Genomic DNA, 21,868 nt, shown 5'->3' on the forward strand with positions numbered 1-21,868 from the left:
AAGTCATGAGTTTATAGGAGGAAAGGGAGGAGACCATCTATAGTGGCGGAGCCTGCTCTGTCTCTAGGTATACAGTCTGACCAGTTAGGGTGAACAAGACTTTGAAGAAAATGAGAAGACTGCCAAAGGATCCTCAGATGACTAGGTATAGATGGATCTGGTGGGTAAAAATGATTTGCAATTTCAGTATAAGGAGTGAGTATATGAATCTCAGGAGAGAGAAACATGAGTGTTGTTTTTTTTTAATCTAAAATTATTATTTAAAATTTTATTTAAGTCAAAAAGTTAATTTATTTACAAAATATAAATGTAGTAGGAGGAGGTTTGGGATATTTGTATTTGTGAAAATAAAAATATGCAACATGGATAGAAATACAAAAACTCTCAACAAATTATTAGCAAATCAACCTAGCAATATATAAATATTAATAGCATGAGTCTATATCAGGAAAGCTATGGTTTTTCCAGTGGTCATGTATGGATGTGAGAGTTGGACTGTGAAGAGAGCTAAGTGCCGAAGAATTGATGCTTTTGAACTGTGGTGTTAGAGAACACTCTTGCGAGTCCCTTGGACTGCAAGGAGATCCAACCAGTCCATTCTGAAGGAGATCAGCCCTGGGATTTCTTTGGAAGGAATGATGCTAAAGCTGAAACTCTAGTGCTTTGGCCACCTCATGCGAAGACTTGATTCACTGGAAAAGACTCTGATGCTGGGAGGGATTGAGGGCAGGAGGAGAAGGGGACGACAGAGGATGAGATGGCTGGATGGCATCACTGACTCAATAGACGTGAGTCTCAGTGGACTCTGGGAGTTGGTGATGGACAGGGAGGCCTGGCGTGCTTCGAGTCATGGGGTTGCAAAGAGTCAGACACGATTGAGCGACTGAACTGAACTGATACCAAGAAATTCATTTTACAGCATGACCCAATATACACATAGATAAACATAAATTTCATAAACCATGTTAGCACCAAGTATGATGAGCTTATTATTTCTACTTTATTTGATTCCATTTTATTTCATTTTTAGTATCAATTACATTCCATATGATCCATTAATGGACTGAGATCTGAAATTTGAAAAATATTAGTTTATCCAATACCCATCCCCTTCCTCCTTACGTCTTTGCTTAAAACATCATTCAGAAGTGACTTCAGATAATATATCCCTTTAATGAAGTCAATCCAGCTTAAATGCAAATACTGATTGAGCTGCCCATGCCAATCAGTTCAGGGTGTGGATATATTATAGTTCTGACAAATGTAAGGAGATATTACCTCTCGGTTTCTTTGCTTAAAAGGGCACGGAGTCCCATTCATAAGGGTTCCACTCTCACAACCTAATCACCTTCTGCTGCTGTTGTGTCGCTTCAGTCGTGTCCAACTCTGTGCGACCCCATAGACGGCAGCCCACCAGGCTCCCCTGTCCCTGGGATTCTCCAGGCAAGAACACTGGAGTGGGTTGCCATTTCCTTCTCCAATGCATGAAAGTGAAAAGTGAAAGTGAAGTCGCTCAGTCGTGTCCGACTCTTAGCGACTCCATGGATTGCAGCCTACCAGGCTCCTCCGTCCATGGGATTTTCCAGGCAAGAGTACTGGAATGGGGTGCCATTACCTTCTCTGAATCACCTTCTAGAGGCCCCCAGTTCTAACACCATCACATTGGGGGTTAGGATTTCAGCACATGAGTTTGAGGAGAGCTGGGGATAGGGACAGAAACAATCAATCCATTGCACCTGGGGATAAAATTCTTAATATAGGTAGACACAAAAGGCAGCAACTTTTTAATCCAAGTACACTGCCCCTAAAAGACTAATTGGTTATTATTTAATTACAGTCAGTTGTCTAATAACCCATAATTAAAATCTTTCTTATAAAATGGTATACAAACTATGCTATGTGTTTTAGGGAACTGAAATTTGAAATAGAAAATATTTCTTATTATTTCTAATATATGGTTATAAAAAGGTGTTTGTCAGCAATTTGCAAACTCACTTCAACAAGCCATATGCTACTGATTATTTTTAAAGTGCACAGTAAATGTAATGACCTAATGTTAGCAACCTTGAGAGGAAAAGCAATGATTAGCAAACCTTCATTTTTCTTGTTTAGAATCAAGGCTCTCAAGTATAACTACTTTCACATACAACAGAATCATTGACTAGGCACTGAAAAAAATTCAGTCAACTATCTGCTTGCTTAATATAGAGTTATGTGGTATCCAGTTAAACCATTTTCTATAGTTAACTTCAAGTGATGTTACACAGGTTTGCTACTGTGGCTATATTCAGATGGTAGCTATAGACAAGGGAGAAAATTCAAGGAAGTGTCTCTCACTTGTCTGGGGCTTTGGTAGTATTGATTAGGGTATTTCAGTTATTCCCTGTGTAGCCTTTCTTTCCATGTAGTGCCTCCAAAGATCTGCAGCATCTCTAGAAGGCTAGCTTGGGCTTCTCAAGATACCATGTTCCAGCTTTAAATATCTTGGTACATTGATTTCATTTAAGAAATAAAATTAATTTACTTTTGGAAAAGCTTCTTAATTCCCATTGTGAAAATAAACTGAGGTGTTCAGACTTAAATCTGGAAAATATTTTTAACTTTACAAAAGTATTTTCCAAAAGCAACAAAGACTTCTGTTGTTTCAAATGTTCTCAGGGAAATGTATCATGAAAGAAAAAAAAAAAGAATTTCCCAACCCTAAGATTATAAAACATTAGGCTACTTGGTTCACCGTGTTTTCCTTCCCTCTTTCCTACCTTCCTTCCTAGATAAGAATTTATTAGGTGTTATTAAAATTTTCTCTAGAGTTTCCTAAAATGTTTGTACAATGTTTACTTGAGAAATTGAAGGAAAAAAGGGTTTTACAATAGCAAACATTTAACAACGTATCTCTGTGGAACAAATCCTCTAAAATGAGTGATAAAAAGACTAGGAAATCTTCTCTGAAAATAGAAGAAATCTAGACTCTAAAAAATTCCATTATCTTTCCAATCCATTAGACTTTAAAAAAAGCCCTGAAAGTAACAAAGCAATTTTTTCTTAAGATTCAAGGTAGCTATAAAATTTCAAAGTATGTAATCAATTAAAGAAAAAGGAGTCATCAATAATTAGAAGATTTGAGTCTATTTGCAGCAGTGTCAAGGATGGCAACCCACTCCAGTGTTCTTGCCTGGAGAATCCCAGGGACAGGGGAGCCTAGTGGGCTGCTGTCTATGGGGTCACACAGAGTCGGACACGACTGAAGCGACTTAGCAGCAGCAAGGATATACATGTGTTGGAAGAAACCACTGCTCTTGATAATAAGATTGTAAACATTATCGTATTGGTGTTCAAGAGTAAATAAAATATGCTTTCATACATATTTGAGTTGCTTTTTTGAATTCCCAGCAGAGAACCAGTTGGAATCAACACTTTCATATAGGACAAACATAATTTATTTCTTAAGCTAATAGTTAGCGTTCACTCTAAAAATTTAACCAGAACTTTCACTCACAGTGTCTGCTTTAGAAATTAACAGTTGTTTATTAAAGGTTCATGAGAGTGAAATTGTTAGTCTCTCAGTTGTGTCGGACTCTTTGCGACCCCATGGACTGTAGCCAGCCAGGCTCCTCTGTCCATGGAATTCTCCAGGCAAGAATACTGGAGTAGGTTGCCATTCCCTTCTCCAGGGGAGCTTCCCAGCCCAGGGATCGAACCCCGGGTCTCCACAGGCAGATTCTTTACTACCTGAGCCACCAGGGAAGTGTACCTGTTAAATGTTCATAGATGCTTCTTATGACTGTACTGTATTATAATAACATAAATATTTATAACACATTTAATAACAAAACATATTACCTCTAAGTTTAATGTATATTCAAGTTAAAAATGTAATATTAACTTTTCAAACCTTTTTATAATAAAAATATCTCATATTCCATATCTTCTTATAAACTTTTAGCACAACCAGAAGCCTGTGAAGTATTCTCTACCATTTTTTATTTCCAACTTTATCAGCTAGAAAAATATTTGCAACGTCATAAATGATCTCAAAGCAAAGACAAAGGCCAAAAGAACCAACAGTAAAGCATAGTCACAGGGTTAGAATAAATAAGAGGCTGTAAGACCTTTTCGGCTTCCCTGGTGGCTGAGACAGTAAAGAATCCACCTGCAATGCAGGAGACCAGGGTTCAATCTCTGGGTCGGGAAGATCACTTGGAGGAGGGAATGGATCACCACTCCAGTATTCTTGCCTGGAGAATCCCATGGACAGAGGAACCTGCTGGGCTCCTCAAAGTCCCTCAGTTCTCTACAGGTCTTTTTGTCCTAAGTCTTTCACTTAAGGTCTCTTCTATAAACAAAAAGACTGCTTTATCAATTATCTATTACTAGATAAAAAACCATCCCCAAATGTAGTGGCTTAAAAAATGATTTAAAAATCTATCATGTTTCTGTGAATTGGCTGGTCATTCTGCTTCAAATGGTGTTGGCTGGAACCACTCACATGGCTGCGTTCAGATGGTTGCTAAGCTGAACTAGCAGGTTCAAGACCTCCCTTATGTGTCTGAAGCCTTGAAAATGCAATTGACTGGGGCATCTCACTTCTTCCCCACATGGCCTCTCTCTCTAGGGATTCTCCACATGGTCCTTCTCTCCAGCAGGACAGCATGGAATCCTAATATAATGGCTCGGGAATCCAATGACATGAAAACAGAAACTGTCAGGACTTACTTTGTCTGTATTTTACGGGTCAAAGTAAGTTACAAGGCCAGCCTAGACTGAGGGGAAGGAAAATGAACTCCATTTCTTGAAGGAAAGAGTAGTTATGTCTGTAGACATAGGGAAAGAATTATTTAGGGGCCATCTTTGACAATTATCATTGTCCAACTTCTGGCTACAATTCTTGTCCCACCTAACGTGCAAAACTATACTTACCCGGTATCCTAAAAGTCTCACCCCATGACATCATTCATTCAAGTTCAGCATCTCATCATCTAAATCAGGTCCAGACGTGTCAAAAACAGTTCAGGTATTGTTCCTCAGGTGCAGCTATTTGAGATTGGCTTCTCTCAGTCCAGATTTCCTAGTATAGAAAAACCACACAGGGACTCCCCTTGTGATCCAATGGTTAAGACTCCACCTTCCAAAGCAGGGGTGCGGGCTGGATCCCTGGTCAGGGAATTAAGATCCCACATGCCACAAGATGTGACCTAAATAGATAAATATAACTCCTTAAAAATAAGAAAGAAAAAGAAAAGTCACACAAACACTTCAGTCTAGACGGGGCTCAGGGAAGTGGGAGACACAAAACTAAAATTGCTGTGAGGGTCCCTACACTGAGGGCACAGGATAGTGCTTGACTGTGGTTCTGTCCTTCCCTCTGCTGGTGATTTCCTAATCCATCCCTCGCCTTGCTTCTTGGCCCCTCCCTCTGGGATTCTGGCTCTGCCAGTCATTCTTCTTTTTTCCTAAGAAATGACAAGCACTGGGTTGGAAATATTTCCTCTAAATACTTCTTTTAAACTGAACAGTTCCTACTTTAGCTTATTTCTCTCTTCTTGTGCGTTATCATCAGAAGCTATAGAAAGTTAATTGGCACTTTCACCATAAAGTGCATTTTCTATCTTCTGTGCTATGGCAGGCAAAAGTATTTCCCAGTGTACTGTTACCATATAACTCAGGACCTACATTCTCCAGCATTTGATCATTTCCTTACTGCCTTTTCCCATCCTCTACTAAGAGTTTGTTCACTACTCTCCGAAGCTAATTGTCTCCTAACCACTTGTATTGTTTTTCTCCTGCTTGTGTAACACCAAATTTAGCAGTCTTAACCAACACAAACTTACCATTATACAGTTCTGTAGGCTGTTGTTGTTCAGTCACGAAGTCGTGTCTGACTCTTTGCGACCCCATGAACCACAGCATGCCAGGCTTCCCTGTCATTCACTCTCTTGGAGTTTGCTCAAACTTGAGTCGGTGATGGTTAGAAACACAACACTTGATCTCACAGGAATAAAATCAATATGTTGGCTGAACTATATTCCTTTCTGGAGGCTCTAGAGAGGAATGTATTTCCTCGCCTCTTCCAGCTTCTAGAGGCTGCCCACATTCCTTGGCTTGTGGTTCCCCTTATCCATCGGCAAAGACAGCAACAGTGGGCTGAGTCCTAATTTTGCATCACTCTGACTCCCTCTTATGTATCCCTCTCCCACTGTAAGGATCCTTGTGTTTATATTGGCCCACCAGGATAATCCAAAGTAAACACAAGTTCTTTAATCACATCTGCAAAGTCCCTTTTACCACATAAGGTAACATATTCATAGGTCTGGGGGTTAGGATGTGGCTATCAAGAGGTGGAGGAACTATATTTTACCACACTGACCTTTCAGCCTCCATTAACATTTTTCTTGCCACTCTCCAATACCTACCTGTTGCCTAGTCTTAAAGCCGGTACCCACGTTTCTACATTTTGTTATGATTATACACCATTCCAGATAATTGCTCATCTGTTGAAAGTGAAAGTGTTAGTCGCTCAGCTGTATCCTACGTTTTGCAACCTCACGGACTGTAGCCCACCAGGCTCCTTTTTCCATGGAATTCTCCAGGCCAAGAATACTGGAGTGGGATGCCATTTCCTTCTCATTTGTTGTGGAATAACAAATCACACCCTAAAATGCAGTGTTTTAAAATTAATAACTATTATTTACAATTCCTTGCAATTCTCTGTGTGACTGCTTATATGTTCTGCTCCCCATGTGTGCTGGGGTCACTTCTGCAGCTGCACACAGCTGATCTCACTCAGTCACCAGATGTGGGAAGGGCAGGACTTGAAACAAAGTGGCTCTCTGCACTTGAGCCAGACTCAAAAAGCTGACAGCTGACCTCATTCCTTGCAGCCAGGCAGCAAGTCCTTTCTTGAAAACGAATCTGGGTAGCATGTCTTTTTGCTATCAATCCACCACCTGCTCCATAAATGTCTATTACTCCATGTATGTTTAGGGAGCAGCTCCTATAAGACTGAAGGGGCCTCTTTTCCTCAGGAGAACTTAAAAGATAGAAGCTAGTGTGACAAACTACAATCCCTACTGTTGTAGTAAGACTGTGGAATACAATCAATACTCGTCATCTCCCTCCTCCACTATCAATTCCAGATTTCTCTCACCCTCCACTTCCATCTTGGCTACTGTTGTGGGCTTACCTGGTGTTGTGACCCAAACCCTCATTCCCAGAAGGGCCTGAGTTTCTGCCACCATGCAGTCCTCAGGATGAAGTTGTTATGCCTACTCATGCATGCTTGCTAAGTCACTTTAGTCGTGTTCAACTCTTTGTGACGCTATGGACTGTAGCCCACCAGGCTTCTCTGTCCATAGGATTCTCCAGGCAAGGACACTGGAATGGGTTGCCATTTCCTCCTCCAGAGGATCTTCCCAACCCAGGGATCGAACCTGCGTCTCTTATGTCTCCAGTATTAGTGTGTTCTTTACCATTAGTGCCACCTGGGAAGCCATGACAGTCACAATTTGTTAAGTGTGTCACTTGGGCTCCATACTCACTCCTTCCTACCTCATAGTAGGAGCTCCATCTCCTTCTGAGATAGGTAAGAAGATGACTCTTTTTCTTGCCTGCTGGTCCCTGGGAACAAGAAGCACAAAGTACTCAGATGGCATCTGCAGCTTATATTACAAAGGGGTTTTTGCTATAACTCTTAGAAAAAGTGTGTCCCCTTTAAGGACAAAGACCTTCAGAGTTGTAAAGATAAGAAGCACAAGTGGCACCTTAAGGGTTATTAGAAGTGATTTTAAGGGATAAGGGACACTTCTGCTTCCACTCCTTGGCTTCCAGATCCATATTTTTTTGTACTGAAGCATAGTGCCATATAAACATCTTTGATCCAATAATATAATACATTCTGGAGTATGGCACCTCACTCTTAAAGAGTATTGCTTCTGAACTGGTATTCAGCCATAGCGTCAGCAGGTTGCTCCAAGGCTCTATCAGGCTGGCAGTTTCTGGGTGGTAAGATATGTGACATTATCAGTGGATACTGGTCTACTCCTGCACTTCCTTTTTAGAAAAATAGGTCCCCTAATTTGGTATGACATTATGTGAGATCCCATGCTAGTGAATCTAATAAACACTCAGATGCTGGTACTGACTGAGGCTCTGTAGGCAGGAAAAGCAACCTCGTATCTGGAATATGTGATTATCCAGTGACAAGAAACAGGTAGTTACTCCAGGTTGGAGGGGGCCCAACATAGCCAACTTGACACTTGGTCCCAAGGATCAGTGACATATTGGGGACTCAGCATTTCTTTCTATTGCTGGTAGGTTGGGCATTTGTCAGTAGGACTTAAATCAGCCTTGATCAGTTCATCCCACGTCCAGGCTTCACCCCTTCCCCAGTGGACACTCCATTCATGTGCTCAAGTGCCAGCACCAATTGGCCAATGACTGGGGCAGAATGGATGATGCCAACTGAGCAATTTATTCATGTCTTCTTTATTGTTTAGTGCCCCTTCAATAGTGGAGGCACTCTGGTGAGTGCTACATGTGATACGAAGACCCTCACTGTTTATGCTCACACTCATTGCCAATATGTCCATCAACGGGCCTCTATTCCAGACTTCCTACGGTTGATCTTCCAGTATTTCTTCTCCCAGGACAATTACCAGTGCAGCCATTCAGGCTATTCCATTCCAGATAAGCTCTGTATGCAACTAAAGGGACCCACTTTCTATAAAGCATCAGTGGTATCTAGCCACCCAATTCTGTTATTCTTCAATCTCTGAGTTCCTTCATGAGTCTCAAATACCTGATACCCTGCACTCACTAGTTCATTCTCTTCCACAGGTAAACCCTCTCATTTTACTAGTTGTAAAAGTTGCCACCTTGAGCCAGGGGTTCCTTATGTTCCTTCCATGTGCCACACGTGATGAAGTCCTCACTGGCAGCTTATACCACCCTTGGGATCAAATGTTACAGTTGGGTTCTCTGAAGATCCTGAGATGGAATTTGGGCTACAGGTGTTTATCAGAGAACACTTGTCAAGGGAAGGGGAAGAAGCAGATTCGGCCAAGGAGGAAGCTCTAGAGTGAGTTTTGCCTGACACAATGTGGTGCATTAGGCTGAAATGGCAAGGCTTTTACATCCCCACTTAGTGCTTAGTCCTCAGATCTAGGGAAGGTATAATCTCAGGTACAGTGTCTTCTATAGCTGCTGCAGATGAAGTGCTGAGAGCTAGAGAATCTCTTTCCTCCACACTCCCTGCAGCTCATCAAAGGGTCTTTCCTGGAAGGGGATCCCCCTTATCTCATGCATCCCCATAGCCACCAGAGTCTAATCCATCTGCAAATCACATTTGCTTCTAATTTCAAGATATATCCAGGATCTGACCATCTCTTACCACTCTCCTTTTACAATTGTTCTTGTCTAAGCAAATACCATCTTTCACATAGACTGCTGTTGCCAAGTCACTTCAGTCGTGTCCAACTCTGTGTGACCCCACAGAAGGCAGCCCAACAGGCTCCCCCGTCCCTGGGATTCTCCAGGCAAGAACACTGGAGTGGGTTGCCATTTCCTTCTCCAATGCATGAAAGTGAAAAGTGAAAGTGAAGTCGTGTCTGACCCTCAGCCACTCCATGGACTGCCATCTTCAGGCTCCTCCATCCATGGGATTTTCCAGGCAAGAGTACTGGAGTGCATTGCCTTCTCTGTCACATAGACTACTGAAACAGTATTCTAATTAATCTTCCAATTTAGCTTCTTACCCTCTTATAGTCTGTTTTTCACAAAGGAATCAGAAATAAATCTTGTTACTCCTTTGCTTAAATCCTCCAGTGGCTTCACATCTCCCTCAGAGTAAAATCCAAACATCTACCATGGTCTCCAAGGCACTAAAGATGTGTTCCCTTATCCCCACTCCACTATGATCCTGTTCTACCTTGTTCCCTTATTCCAGCTAAACTGGCCTCCTTGCTATTTCTCAAACATGCCCAGCATGTTGCTGACTTAGGACCTCTGCACATACTTGTTCCCTCTCCTCAGAATGCTACTCTTTGTGTTATCTGCATGACTTGCTTTCTCCCTTCATTTAGGTCTCTGGCTTTACCTTGAGATTTTCCCACACAACTCTATTTAAAATAGCATCCCTTTCCTACATCAGCCACTGTTTGTCTCTTACTCTGCTTTACTTTCCTTCTTAGCATGTATTGATACGTGCTAGGCACTGACATGCTACATCCACTACCTAGACAAGAACACAGCACATAGTGGACAACCAAGAATTTGTGTTGAGTGGAAGAATCCTGGAACTTTCCTTTGCTGCTTTTTTGATGCTCTCTCCTCCCTTTTGGTTTGGTTTCTTTCTCCATTCTGCTGGCAAACATCCTCCAGTATCTTGCTAAGCATCTTTATCTCAAAAAGGATATATGGGAGGTAAGTTTTTTGAGATGTTGTCTATCTTTATTGTATACTCACACTTCATTGATTATATGACTGGAAACAGAACCCAAATCATTTTCACTAGAGTTCTGAGTGATACTCTAGAGTTCTAGTCATCATCCCAATGTCTTCTACTTTCCAATATTTGTTAAGAAGTCCTCTGACACCATGCTTCTTGACCTTTGTAAGACCTGACTTTTCTCTTTGAAAACTATGGTTATTTTCTTTGTATCTGTGGTGTTCTGCAATTCCTTGATGTTAAGCCTCAGTTTTTGCCTTTTTAAATTCTAAAAACCTGTGTCTTCCAGTTTTAGGGATTAAAAGAAAACTTGCCCCTTAAGATTCTCATTCTCTCTGTACTCTTAGATAAAGGACCTCATGGAGTAGTCCTTATTTTTTTTTCCTCCTCTTTTCCATTTCTTTGCCTTTCTGGGAGATCTCCTTAAGCGGAAAAAATAAACTCCATGCTTACTTTAGAAATGACATTTAGAAAGAAGACCAAAACAAAGAGTTGCTTTTTGACTAGCTATTCACTCATTTTAGCAGCAGAATTACTGAATAAAGACAATGAGGTTACAGACACTAAATTAATCCGCCAAGTATTTAGTGTGAAAATTACAGCACAGGTAAAGGAGATTTTTTTCTCCATCAAACATAATATTCTATAATAAATATGTGATGAGATGAATACTATTTACTATAACTACATATAAAATAAGATTGTGGCTGTCAGACTCTCAAGGTGATGACATAGAAACATGGTTAAAACCACATCAAAAATAAACTCAGAATGGATTAAAGACCTAAGTGTGAGGCCAGAAACTATAAAACTCCTAGAGGAAAACACATGCAGAACACCCTCTGACATAAATCACAGCAAGATCCTCTATGACCCACCTCCCAGAGTAATGGAAATAAAATCAAAAATAAACAAATGGGACCTAATTAAACTTAAAAAGCTTTTACACAATGAAGGAAACTATATGCAAGGTGAAAAGACAGCCTTCAAAATGGGAGAAAATAATAGGAAATGAAACAATTGACAAAGAATTAATCTCCAAAATATATAAGCAACTCATGCAGCTCAATACCAAAAAAACAAACAATCTAATCAAAAAGTGGGCAAAAGACCTAAACAGACATTTCTCCAAAGAAGAAATACAGATGACTAATAAACACTTGAAAAGATGCTCAACATCACTCATTATTCAGTTCAGTTCAGTCACTCAGTCGTGTCCGACTCTTTGTGACCCCATGAATCACAGCACGCCAGGCCTCCCTGTCCATCACCAACTCCCAGAGTTCACTCAGACTCACGTCCATCGAGTCAGTCATGCCATCCAGCCATCTCATCCTCTGTCGTCCCCTTCTCCTCCTGCCCCCAATCCCTCCCAGCATCAGAGTCTTTTCCAATGAGTCAACTCACTCATTATTAGAGAAATGCAAATCAAAACCACAGTGAGGTATCATCTCACGCCAGTCAGAATGGCCATCATCAAAAAGTCCACAGACAATAAAAGCTGGAGAGGGTGTGGAGAAAAGGGAACCCTCTTACACTGTTGGTGGGAATGTAAACTGGTACAGCCACTATGGAGAACAATGTGGAGATTCCTTAAAAAACTGAGTCTAGATCTGCCACACAATCCAGCAATCCCATTGCTGGGCATACACCCTGAGGAAACCAGAATTGAAAGAGACACATGTACCCCAATGTTCACTGAAGCAGTGTTTACAATAGCTAGGACAAGGAAGCAACCTAGATGTCCATCAACAGATGAATGGAAAAGGAAGTTAAGGTACATATACACAATGGAATATTACTCAGCTGTTGGGGGCCGCATTAGGCATTACTGACAAAATAGAGGCACAGCCCCAACTCCCTCTTTTTGTCCCACAGGCATGGACCTGGGATGAAGGAGTTAGGCCTTGTAATTCTGACTTGTTTTTTCGTCTCCTCAGCTGAGTTGACTGAAAAGAATATTAAGGTGCTTATTGTTCTTGAGAGGAGCATGAGACGGCACAAAGCCTTCTGCAGCTGTGCTCAAAGAATAATTCATAAAGTTTATCATTGACATTTGTTCAAGGGCTTTTGCAAGAGTGTTCCAGGATAAGCATGTAGGCTGCAGCTTGAGGCCATGGGAGGGATTGCTATCTGAAGCCTATTTGTGAGGAAAGTGTTTATGGCAAAGGAGTTTGCTGAATTTAGGGCTTAGGAATAATTAAAATAGTTAGAAACTAAAGATTTAAGGAATGTTGTAATGTTAGCATATTCTACTATAGCTTATAGAGATTAGGAACTTTAGAGATATTAATAGCTAGAAGCCCTTTTTAAGAAACAGTGAGCTTAGGATACTAGGGGCAACAGGATTTAGAAAGATAAGAAATAAACTGAGGAATGTGGTATGCAGCCCAAACATTAGCATGAGTTACAGTGTATTCACAAGGACACATGAGAAGAAGTAGATAAGAAAATCGCTGAGGCAGGAACTCCTTTTGAGGGGCAACAATGATTTATGGAGACAAAAAATCTGGGTCAGGGGGAACTGAAAATGTCAAACCTCTGAGCTAATGCTTTTGTAAAAGTATAAAAGAGAATCTTAAGCTTGAAACAAATAGGCAATCCAAGAAAACTGAGAGGCTGCCTCGTTTCTTGCCGACACCGCCCATCTCTTCAGGTTGATTCCCTGGCTGCTGGAGCTGGACTCTGGCACTCAGCTATAAAAAAAATGCATCTGAGTCAGTTCTAATAGGTGGATGAACCTGGAGCCTATTATACAGAGTGAAGTAAGTCAGAAAGAGAAAGACAAATACTGTATATTAACGCATATATATGAAATATAGAAAGACAGTACCAACAATCCTTCATGCAGGGTAGGTAGCAAAGGAGACACAGATGTAAAGAACAGACTTTTGGACTCAGTGGGAGAAGGCAAGGGTGGGATAATTTGAGAACAGCATTGAAACATGTACATTACCATATGTAAAACAGATGACCAGTCCAAGTTCAATGCATGAAACAGGGCAGCCAAAGCCAGTGCTCTGGGACAACCCAGAGGGATAGGGTAGGGAGGAAAAGGGGAGGGGGGTTTCAGGATGGGGGGGACATATGTATATCTGGGTCCGATTCATGTTGATGTATATAAAAAACTATCATAATACTGTAATTATGCTCCATTTAAAAGAAAGAAAATTTAACAATATTGTGGTTTTTGCCATACATTGACATGAATCAGCCATGGGTATACATGTTTCCCCCCATCTCAAACCCCCATCCCATCTCCCTCCCCACCCCATCCCTCTGGGTTGTCCCAGTGCACTAACTTTGACTGCCCTGTTTCATGCATCGAGCTTGGACTGGTCACCTATTTTACATATTGGTAACATACATGTTTCTATGCTATTCTCTCAAATCTTTATTCTCTCAAGTCTAAAAAAAAAGAAACATGGTTAAAAACAATGTGGAGTAGCGCTTTGGTCCATCTCAGCAACCCCACTAAAAACTGAACATGAATATGCAGTGTCCGTGTAAATTAATAGATTAGGTGTATGAACAGACTCATTCCACCTAGCTAATAATCTTTCTTTTTTGTGAATTTATGGTAACTGGTATATACAAATAATCCCTAACTTTCTCCTTAACAACAAATGGTTGTTGTTAAGTATACACACTATCAGTAAATGTCTTTCCCTTCAAGGTTTTTATTAAATACAATGTAACAGGTAGCCTATAGTTTCAATTGCCACTTTAAACTAAGGTTGGACTTGTATTTGGAATTTACAATTTTCTATTCATTATGTCATATTTTGTCCTCCAACTCTTGTATTGACTTTTTACTTCAGCAAGCACATTTTCACACTATCCCATTCATGTCCTGTGAATACAATGTACTTTTTTTTTTTTTTTTTTAAGATATTTAGTTTTCCTTTCATTCTCTGTTTCCTTTGGATTCCTCCCCTCCTTGTTAACTGGGCCCCTCTTTCTAATTTGGAGGCTTTCACTAAGTGTTATTGATGAGTGGTGATTTTTGGCTGGTGGTCTTCATTGCAGGCTTACTAAGAGTTTGGCCAAACTCTTCACTAAGGGTCTTCTGTCAGCATTTGGAGGCAAAAATTTGGTAAAATTATCACTAGCAGTAACAGAAGACAGAAAATGTACCTAATTCACTCATGGCATCAAGTGAGACTTAGAAGCAGAATTTTGAAAGAATAAGCTGGCTGCTATGAACTGCAATTTATAAGGTATTCTAACAGAAAGACGAATTCAAACATAAGGAAGTGGCTATACAAATATTACTAAAAGGGAATATAGAGTCTAGGCTGGAAAATGAAACTGTTTTCACCAAATCAAATGCTGAATCATTAAATATAGCTTTAGGACAAAGACCAAATTCAGGGTATTGCCATCACCATGGTCTCAAGGTAAAAAAATCGCTTGCCACTGCAGTAGATGCGGGTCCAATCCCTAGGAAGATCCCCCAGAATAGGGAATGGCAATCCATTCCAGTATTCTTGCCGGGAAAATCCAGTGGACAGAGGAGCATGGAATGCTACAGTCCACGTGGCTACAATCAGACATAACTGAGTGACTGAGCACACATGCATACACATGGGAAAGACAAGTAAAGGGTGTAACTATACACTCATTTTGTACAACCTCTGAAGGGATTAAAGAGATGCCTTTCAACTGAAATCAAAGGGCTACTAGAAAGATTAAGGAAATCAGAAGACTGCTTTGTGCAATACATGCACATTTCTACAAACTAAGCTGTGAGTACTTGGAGCATCTCAGGCTGAACTAGTTAATGAATGTTTCTGTAATCCACTTCCACTGAAGTTTTCTAGACCTTCACCCCCCAGCAGACCCCATATTTGGGAGAACCCCAATTACTTTATCAAACCTCTTCATTCATGCAATACTTTAATCTGCTTTCCTCATCACCTGGCTTCTCTAGAAAAGAGAGCCTGAGGCACAAATTAAATCTATTACTTTATTAGAAGAGGCAATCCAGGCTGGTCAGAGTAAAGATGTAAGGCTAACAAGGACTGGAAGCAAATGCAAATTGATAAACCAAACAGTATTTCATTTCTGGTTCATGATTTAAGTCATAAAGAGACATTGCTGATATTTTGGCCAGTGCAGTTGCTTAGCTACATGGTACATACTCTGGGCAAGAGGGTGAAAAACTGTGTCTCAAAATAGTCCAAGAAAAAGGATAGGAATTTGTGTAACAGCTTCTTCTAGTGCATTGATCCAAGTCTTGCAGACAATTGGCTCTCCCAGATTGCATCATCTAACCCTTTTGACAATCACTGGGGGTAACCCTGTGGCATGATGCTTCCTTGAGTCCAGACGTGTTCGGATGGGCCAGAGATTCTGAGCATGTGGCTAGCTGAGGCAGAGCAATCACTCCAGCCTGCTAGTACACAGTGTCACTATATAGGGTGATAGCTATGGCAAGGTAGTTGGTGGCCTAGGAAACAGTGAGGCCAAGAAGGTGAGAAGCCACTTGAGAAAGATGTGTCAGATACTATATTCAAAGATGAGATATCTATTGCTGTAAATACATAATGCTGTAAAATAATAGCTATAAAGTTTCAGAGGCATAACAATGGACATCCCTTGCTTACACATCTATAATCGGATAGGTGTCAGGTTCTACTGATCTTGGCTGGGATGGTTCACATACCTGTGGGTTGACTGGCTCCTAGCCAGTCTAAGACTGGATTCAGGTAGGGTGACCAGGGTAATTTGGCTCTGCTTCATGCATGTCTCACCCTCTAGGAAGCTAAGCCAGACATGTACGTGCTTTTGGCGACAGCAGTAGCACAAAAGTGGGAATACACTAGATGTTTGGAAACACATACGGGCCAGAAAGTACTTGAGAACGCACTTCAAAGGAAGATGAAAAAAACTCCATGAATACAGGGAGGAGTAAAGAATTAGGGTGGCTTTTACAGTCCCTCAGACCAAAGAAAAACAAGACAAGTACAGACAATTCATTGTTCAACAGGTACTATTATTGTTTGGGGGTTAGAATTTAAGATTTTTCTGGATTTAGCTATAAATTAGGCTCTTATGGAGTATGTGGGCTGTCTTTCTTAAGACAGCTATAAGAAGCAAAAGAGTTTTTTTCCCTTCTCCCTTTTAACAATTATATTTTGTCAAATGGCAATAGATTTTGGCTCGGGAAAGCTCAAATTTAGCCCAGAGAAATCCAACTTTGGCCCTGCTTAAATCAATTCAGGCCTTCCTCTGTTCCCAGGGCCAAGTCCTAAGCATGAAGAAATCCATTTTAATTCCATTCTTGTAAAATAACTGCTAGTCAGTTATTGCTTATTAACTAATAGGCAAGTCAGATAGTTTATTTGGCTAAGACTATTGGGGCCAATAATGTTCAAACTTTATATAAGCCACATTCCTTTTAATGAAGAGTGTAATAAAATGGTGACCTCACTGACCCAAATCATAAGTCCCAGATTCTAGACAGGATTCTGCCACTAACTAGTTGTGTGATCCTATGGACAAGTTACTTAATCCCATTAGGCCTCAACTGCCACAGATAAATTAATTAGGGACTGCTCTAAATTACAATGTTTCAAAAGATCTATGTTCACAGTATGTTAGTAGGCACTCCTTATTCAAAAAAAGTTTAAGAAATACTAACTTGAAGTTCAAAATGTTTATTGCAGGACTTTTCAGCACTTTCATGCTGTGCCTTTTGAATCTCTAAGAGGGGGATATAAAGTGCAGCAAACAAATTTTACCTGCAACTTTTTTTTTTTTTTCCATAAAACACATGTCCCACTGAGTGTACTTCGGCGAATGTATTACTATTTCTAGCACTCACGTGGGTGAAATCTAATAGTCAATATCCTATAAAGAGGACAACTTCAAGTGGGGACTTTTGAGAAAAATACCTCCCTTGTGGCTCAGTGGTAAAGAATTCATCCACCAGTACAGAAGCTGCAGGAGATGAAGGTTCAATCCCTGGGTCAGGAAGATTCCCTTGGAGAAGGAAACGGCAACCCACTCTATTTCTGTCTGGGAAATCCCATGGACAAGGAAGCCTAACGGGCTACAGTCTGTGGTGCTGGAAAAGAGTCAGATACAACTTAGTGACTGAACAGCATACAAAAATCACTATTTACAAAGGTACAGGCAGAGTTTAGGAAAACCAAGGTGTAAATGACCTACTTTCGGGCTAGAACACCTAGGAGACCTTACTACATAAATGAAAAGGGGTAAAAGGAGGAAGCATGGGTCTGAAATGAACTGGAATAACTGCTGGGAAAAGGATGCCTGGTAAGATGACCTTCAGGAAAGGGACACAGCCACCCATGGTGACCTGGCAGCAAAGCAGCCAAGGAGATAAACAACACAATTTCATTTTCAACTTTCAACCTACTGCTGGTCCTGTTTGCTGATCCCAACCAAAAGCCAATGGACAAGGGGACCTACCTCACAGAGCAAAGAGCAGAATGGGAAGACTGAAAGGCAGATCCAGAGGGCAAATAGAAGGTATTCAGCACAGTAGGGCTCCATTCACAAGCAGCTAGATTAGATGATTAAATGATGTCCTCAGGACTCAAGTCTTTTTATCTCTCCACTGTTTCTTTTGCTGGCTTCATTCTAAGGCAAAGTTTTGCCACCTGCAGCAGAGATGTCACCAGTAGCTCTAGGGTTATATACATCATGCTTAGTTCACAATTTCATAAAACAAAAAGAATAAACACATGTATACCACTTACTATATGCCAGGTGCTACTGAAAGCCCCATAGATACATTCACTCAGCTAAACCTCAGTATCATCCTAAAATACCTACCGTATTACTGGTCTCTTCAGTAATCAAGAAACTGACAAGTGACTGGTAGGTGGAAAATGAAAACTGAGATTTAGATTTAGATAGTCTAGCCCTAGAGTCTGTAGTCTAGCTCTAGAGGCCATGCTTTTAACCAGTGAACCATACTGCTTTAAGAAAAACAGTCCCTACTTCCTTGAACATTCATATTACTTATCAAAAAGGAAACATGTACTTATCCTGGATCAATCACTAGGCATTTTGCTTGCTAACCTGGGTCATATGTCCATCCCTAAGACAGGATGTGATTATTAACAATTCCTCCTTAAAAAAGATGCAGATTAAAAAAAAAAAAAAAAAAAGTCCATCACAGGCAATATGGACTTAAAAGAAACAGCCCTATGGACTGGAGCTACAATTCTAGTTCTGCCCAGGTTTGCCATCAACCTTGAGCAAATTACTTGAGGAGATTCTGTGAGTATAGGTGGAAAGATATGAAGATCTCTAAAGAAATATCTAATTACATCACATAGATATAAAATAACACATTATTATATTAAAATATAGTAATAAAATTTAGATCTGCCAAACTTGAGCAAGTGAATTCTGAAATGAATTTTTCGGTCAACACTATCTCTGAAATTTCCCTTAGAAATATCTTCATTTTAAAAAATATGAAGTAAAATAAATAAAACCTTACTTTTTCAAGTGGTCTTACCGACATTACACATGAATATTTCCTAGGAATAAACAAAGCACAATTATAATTTTATTGATTTTAGCAAAATAAAATTACATAAGTAACTTTTTTGAAAAAACTAATGGGTAAGTTTTCTTGTTTCCTTGTCTCCAGGGCACTTGGCATTCTTTATCAACTGGTGCATAAAAGAGTAGAAAAATAAAAGATTATCATATTGTCCTTTGTATTTCTCTTTTAATATATCAGTATGATAGTCTACCAAAAAGTAGTAAATGGCTTCAATTGTGGAAAGGAAGGTATCTGGCTTTCCTTTTTGATGGCGCCAAAAGCAAGTTTTTCTTGTTTTCAACTCAACTTGTAGCAACCCTGCCAAAAACAAATAAGAAATATATAGGTATTTCTTGTTAACCACAGAGTATGGTACAATAATGATTTCCCTTAATTATTTTAAGGATTCTTTTTTTAGACTTCTTCAATCCCAATTCCAAACAGGGTATTTTCTCAAATGTATTAAGATATATACAGAAGCAATACAAAACACAGGATGAAATATTATCCATGACAGTTATCTATAAGTCTCAGACCTTACACCAATGGGTTACAAGTGGTTAACATTTAAGATGGTCATCTCTGTCATCTATTTACCAATGTCTTTTTCCACTTTAACCTGTGACAGGACTAAGTTCACCAATTTTCAGAAGAGTTTCATTTCCTTGATAAATTGACATTTTTAAGACATCATTCATTCTGAAACTCACTGAGACCAGATCGGCAGGTTAACGGTTCTTAATACTGTTAAAGCTACTGGATAATCAATTTTTGGCTCTCTCTTCATGTATAGAGTATCTAGAGCTGTTTCATTAGCTGTCACATCTGTGTTTCAGAGCCTTGGGGACACAGTCAGCTAATGCTGTGCTCCTAAATATTTAAAGCGGAAATGACTCATGAAATCTTACAACAGTACTCTCATCTTTTGGGCTTCCCTTGTGGCTCAGCTGGTAAAGAACCTGCCTGCAATGTGGGAGACCTGGGTTCGATCCCTGGTTTAGGAAGATCCCCTGGAGAAGGGAAAGGCTCTACACCAGTATTCTGGCCTAGAGAATTCCATGAATTGTACAGTCCATGAGGTCACAGAGAGACGGACATGACTAAGCCACTTTCACTTTCACTCTCATCTCTTACAACTCAGATGTCAACAAACTCAGAAGGCTTTTAGCACCTTAGACCAACACTCAGACTCACAATAAAATTTGCTTTTAAAAAATCATATTTTATTCTAAATCAATACTCACAGCAAATATAAACTGACTAAACCTGCCATTTAAAAGACAATGATCAACAGAATATAACACAATAGGAATGACCTCCACAAGGCTTCCGTTCAATACTGCACTCAAGGTCTTAGTTAACACAATACTACAAAAACAATAAATTAATTACATGCATAATAATTGAAAAGGGAAAAACACAATTGACATCTGTTGTTGTTGTTCAGTTGCTAAGTTGTGTCTTACTCTTTGTGACCCCATGGACTGCAGCATGCCAGGCTTCTCTGTCATTCACTATCTCATGGGGTTTGCTCAAATTCATGTTCATTGAGTTGATGATGCCATCCAACCATCTCATCCTCCGCTGCCCCCTTCTCCTTTTGCCCTCAATCTTTCCCAGCATCAGAATCTTTACCAATAAGTCGGCTCTTCGCATGAGATGGCCAAGGTATTGGAACTTCAGCTTCAGTATCAGTAACTCCAATGCATATTCAGGATTGATTTCCTTTATTATTAGGATTATTATTAGGATTGACTGTTTTGATCTCCTTGCAGTCCAAGGGAATCTCAAAAGTCTCCAGCACCACAATTCAAAAGCATCGATTCTTTGGCACTCAGTCTTCTTTATGGTCCAACTCTCACATCCGAACATGACTACTAGAAAAATCATAGCTTTGACTATATGGACCTTTGTTGGCAAAGTGATGTCTCTGCTTTTTAATATGCTGTCTAGGTTTATCATAGCTTTCCTTTCAAGAAGCAAGCATCTTTTGGATCACAGCCTTGTCATGGTGAAATATATAGAGAGATTTTTAAAAGGAAAAAAAGTGCTAAAACATGAAAGATGGATAAATTCCACACTAAGAATTTCAGTTCTTCAAAAGATACCATAAAGAAATTTAGAAGATGAGTCAGAGACTGCATGAAGATATTTCAAAACATAAGTATATATATTCTAGAATATATAAAGAATTCCTACAAATCAATAAGAAAAACAAAACACTAGAAAAATGGACATAGATATTTCACAGAACAGGATTGCTGCTGCTGCTGCTGCTAAGTCGCTTCAGTCGTGTCCGACTCTGTGCGACCCCACAGAGGGCAGCCCACCAAGCTCCCCCGTCCCTGGGATTCTCCAGGCAAGAATACTGGAATGGGTTGCCATTTCCTTCTCCAAGGCATGAAAGTGAAAAGTCAAAGTGAAGTCGCTCAGTCGTGTCCGACTCTTAGTGACCTCATGGACTGCAGCCCACCAGGCTCCTCCGTCCATGGGATTTTCCCGGCAAGAGTACTGTACTGCCAAATAAGCAAACAAAATGATGCTCAACCCAATTAGTCATTAGTGAAAGGTAAATTATGACTACAACCAGATACTATATTATACCCACTCTATTGGCAAGTATCCAACATTTGACGACACAATGGTAGGAGGCATTATGAACTGATAGGAATTCTTGCACATTAATGATGGGAGTATAAACTTGCATACCCACACTTTGGAAAATAGTTGGCATCGTCCTGTAAGACTGAACACTCTTATATGTAACAAAACAGCAATTCCAGTTCTAGGTATGTTTCCTAGAGGAAGCTTGCACATGTGTAAGAATGTTCATAGTAGCACTGTGTGTAATAGTAGCACATTGTAGTGCTGTAGCAAAAACCAGAAATAAATTGTTT

At 40.0% G+C, this 21,868-nt stretch overlaps 1 protein-coding gene across 4 annotated transcripts in view; it reads right to left on the bottom strand.

The window, feature by feature from the left end:
* Positions 1 to 3,679: 3,679 nt before the first annotated feature.
* DTWD1 (DTW domain containing 1) overlaps positions 3,680 to 21,868 on the bottom strand; it is a 32,515-nt gene continuing 14,326 nt past the window's right edge. For 2 of the 4 annotated variants that reach the window (XM_027554045.1, XM_027554046.1), the window contains exon 5: positions 18,971 to 19,289. In XM_027554045.1, coding sequence (XP_027409846.1) covers positions 19,042 to 19,289 — 248 coding nt within the window. In that variant the 3' untranslated portion in view covers positions 18,971 to 19,041. Of the gene's footprint in view, positions 7,615 to 18,970; positions 19,290 to 20,944; positions 21,488 to 21,868 lie in introns of those variants that run through there. The other 2 variants (XM_027554048.1, XM_027554047.1) reach the window with 2 other exon arrangements.

This window comes from Bos indicus x Bos taurus, chromosome 10, assembly GCF_003369695.1.
Source record: "Bos indicus x Bos taurus breed Angus x Brahman F1 hybrid chromosome 10, Bos_hybrid_MaternalHap_v2.0, whole genome shotgun sequence".
NCBI lineage: Eukaryota > Metazoa > Chordata > Mammalia > Artiodactyla > Bovidae > Bos > Bos indicus x Bos taurus.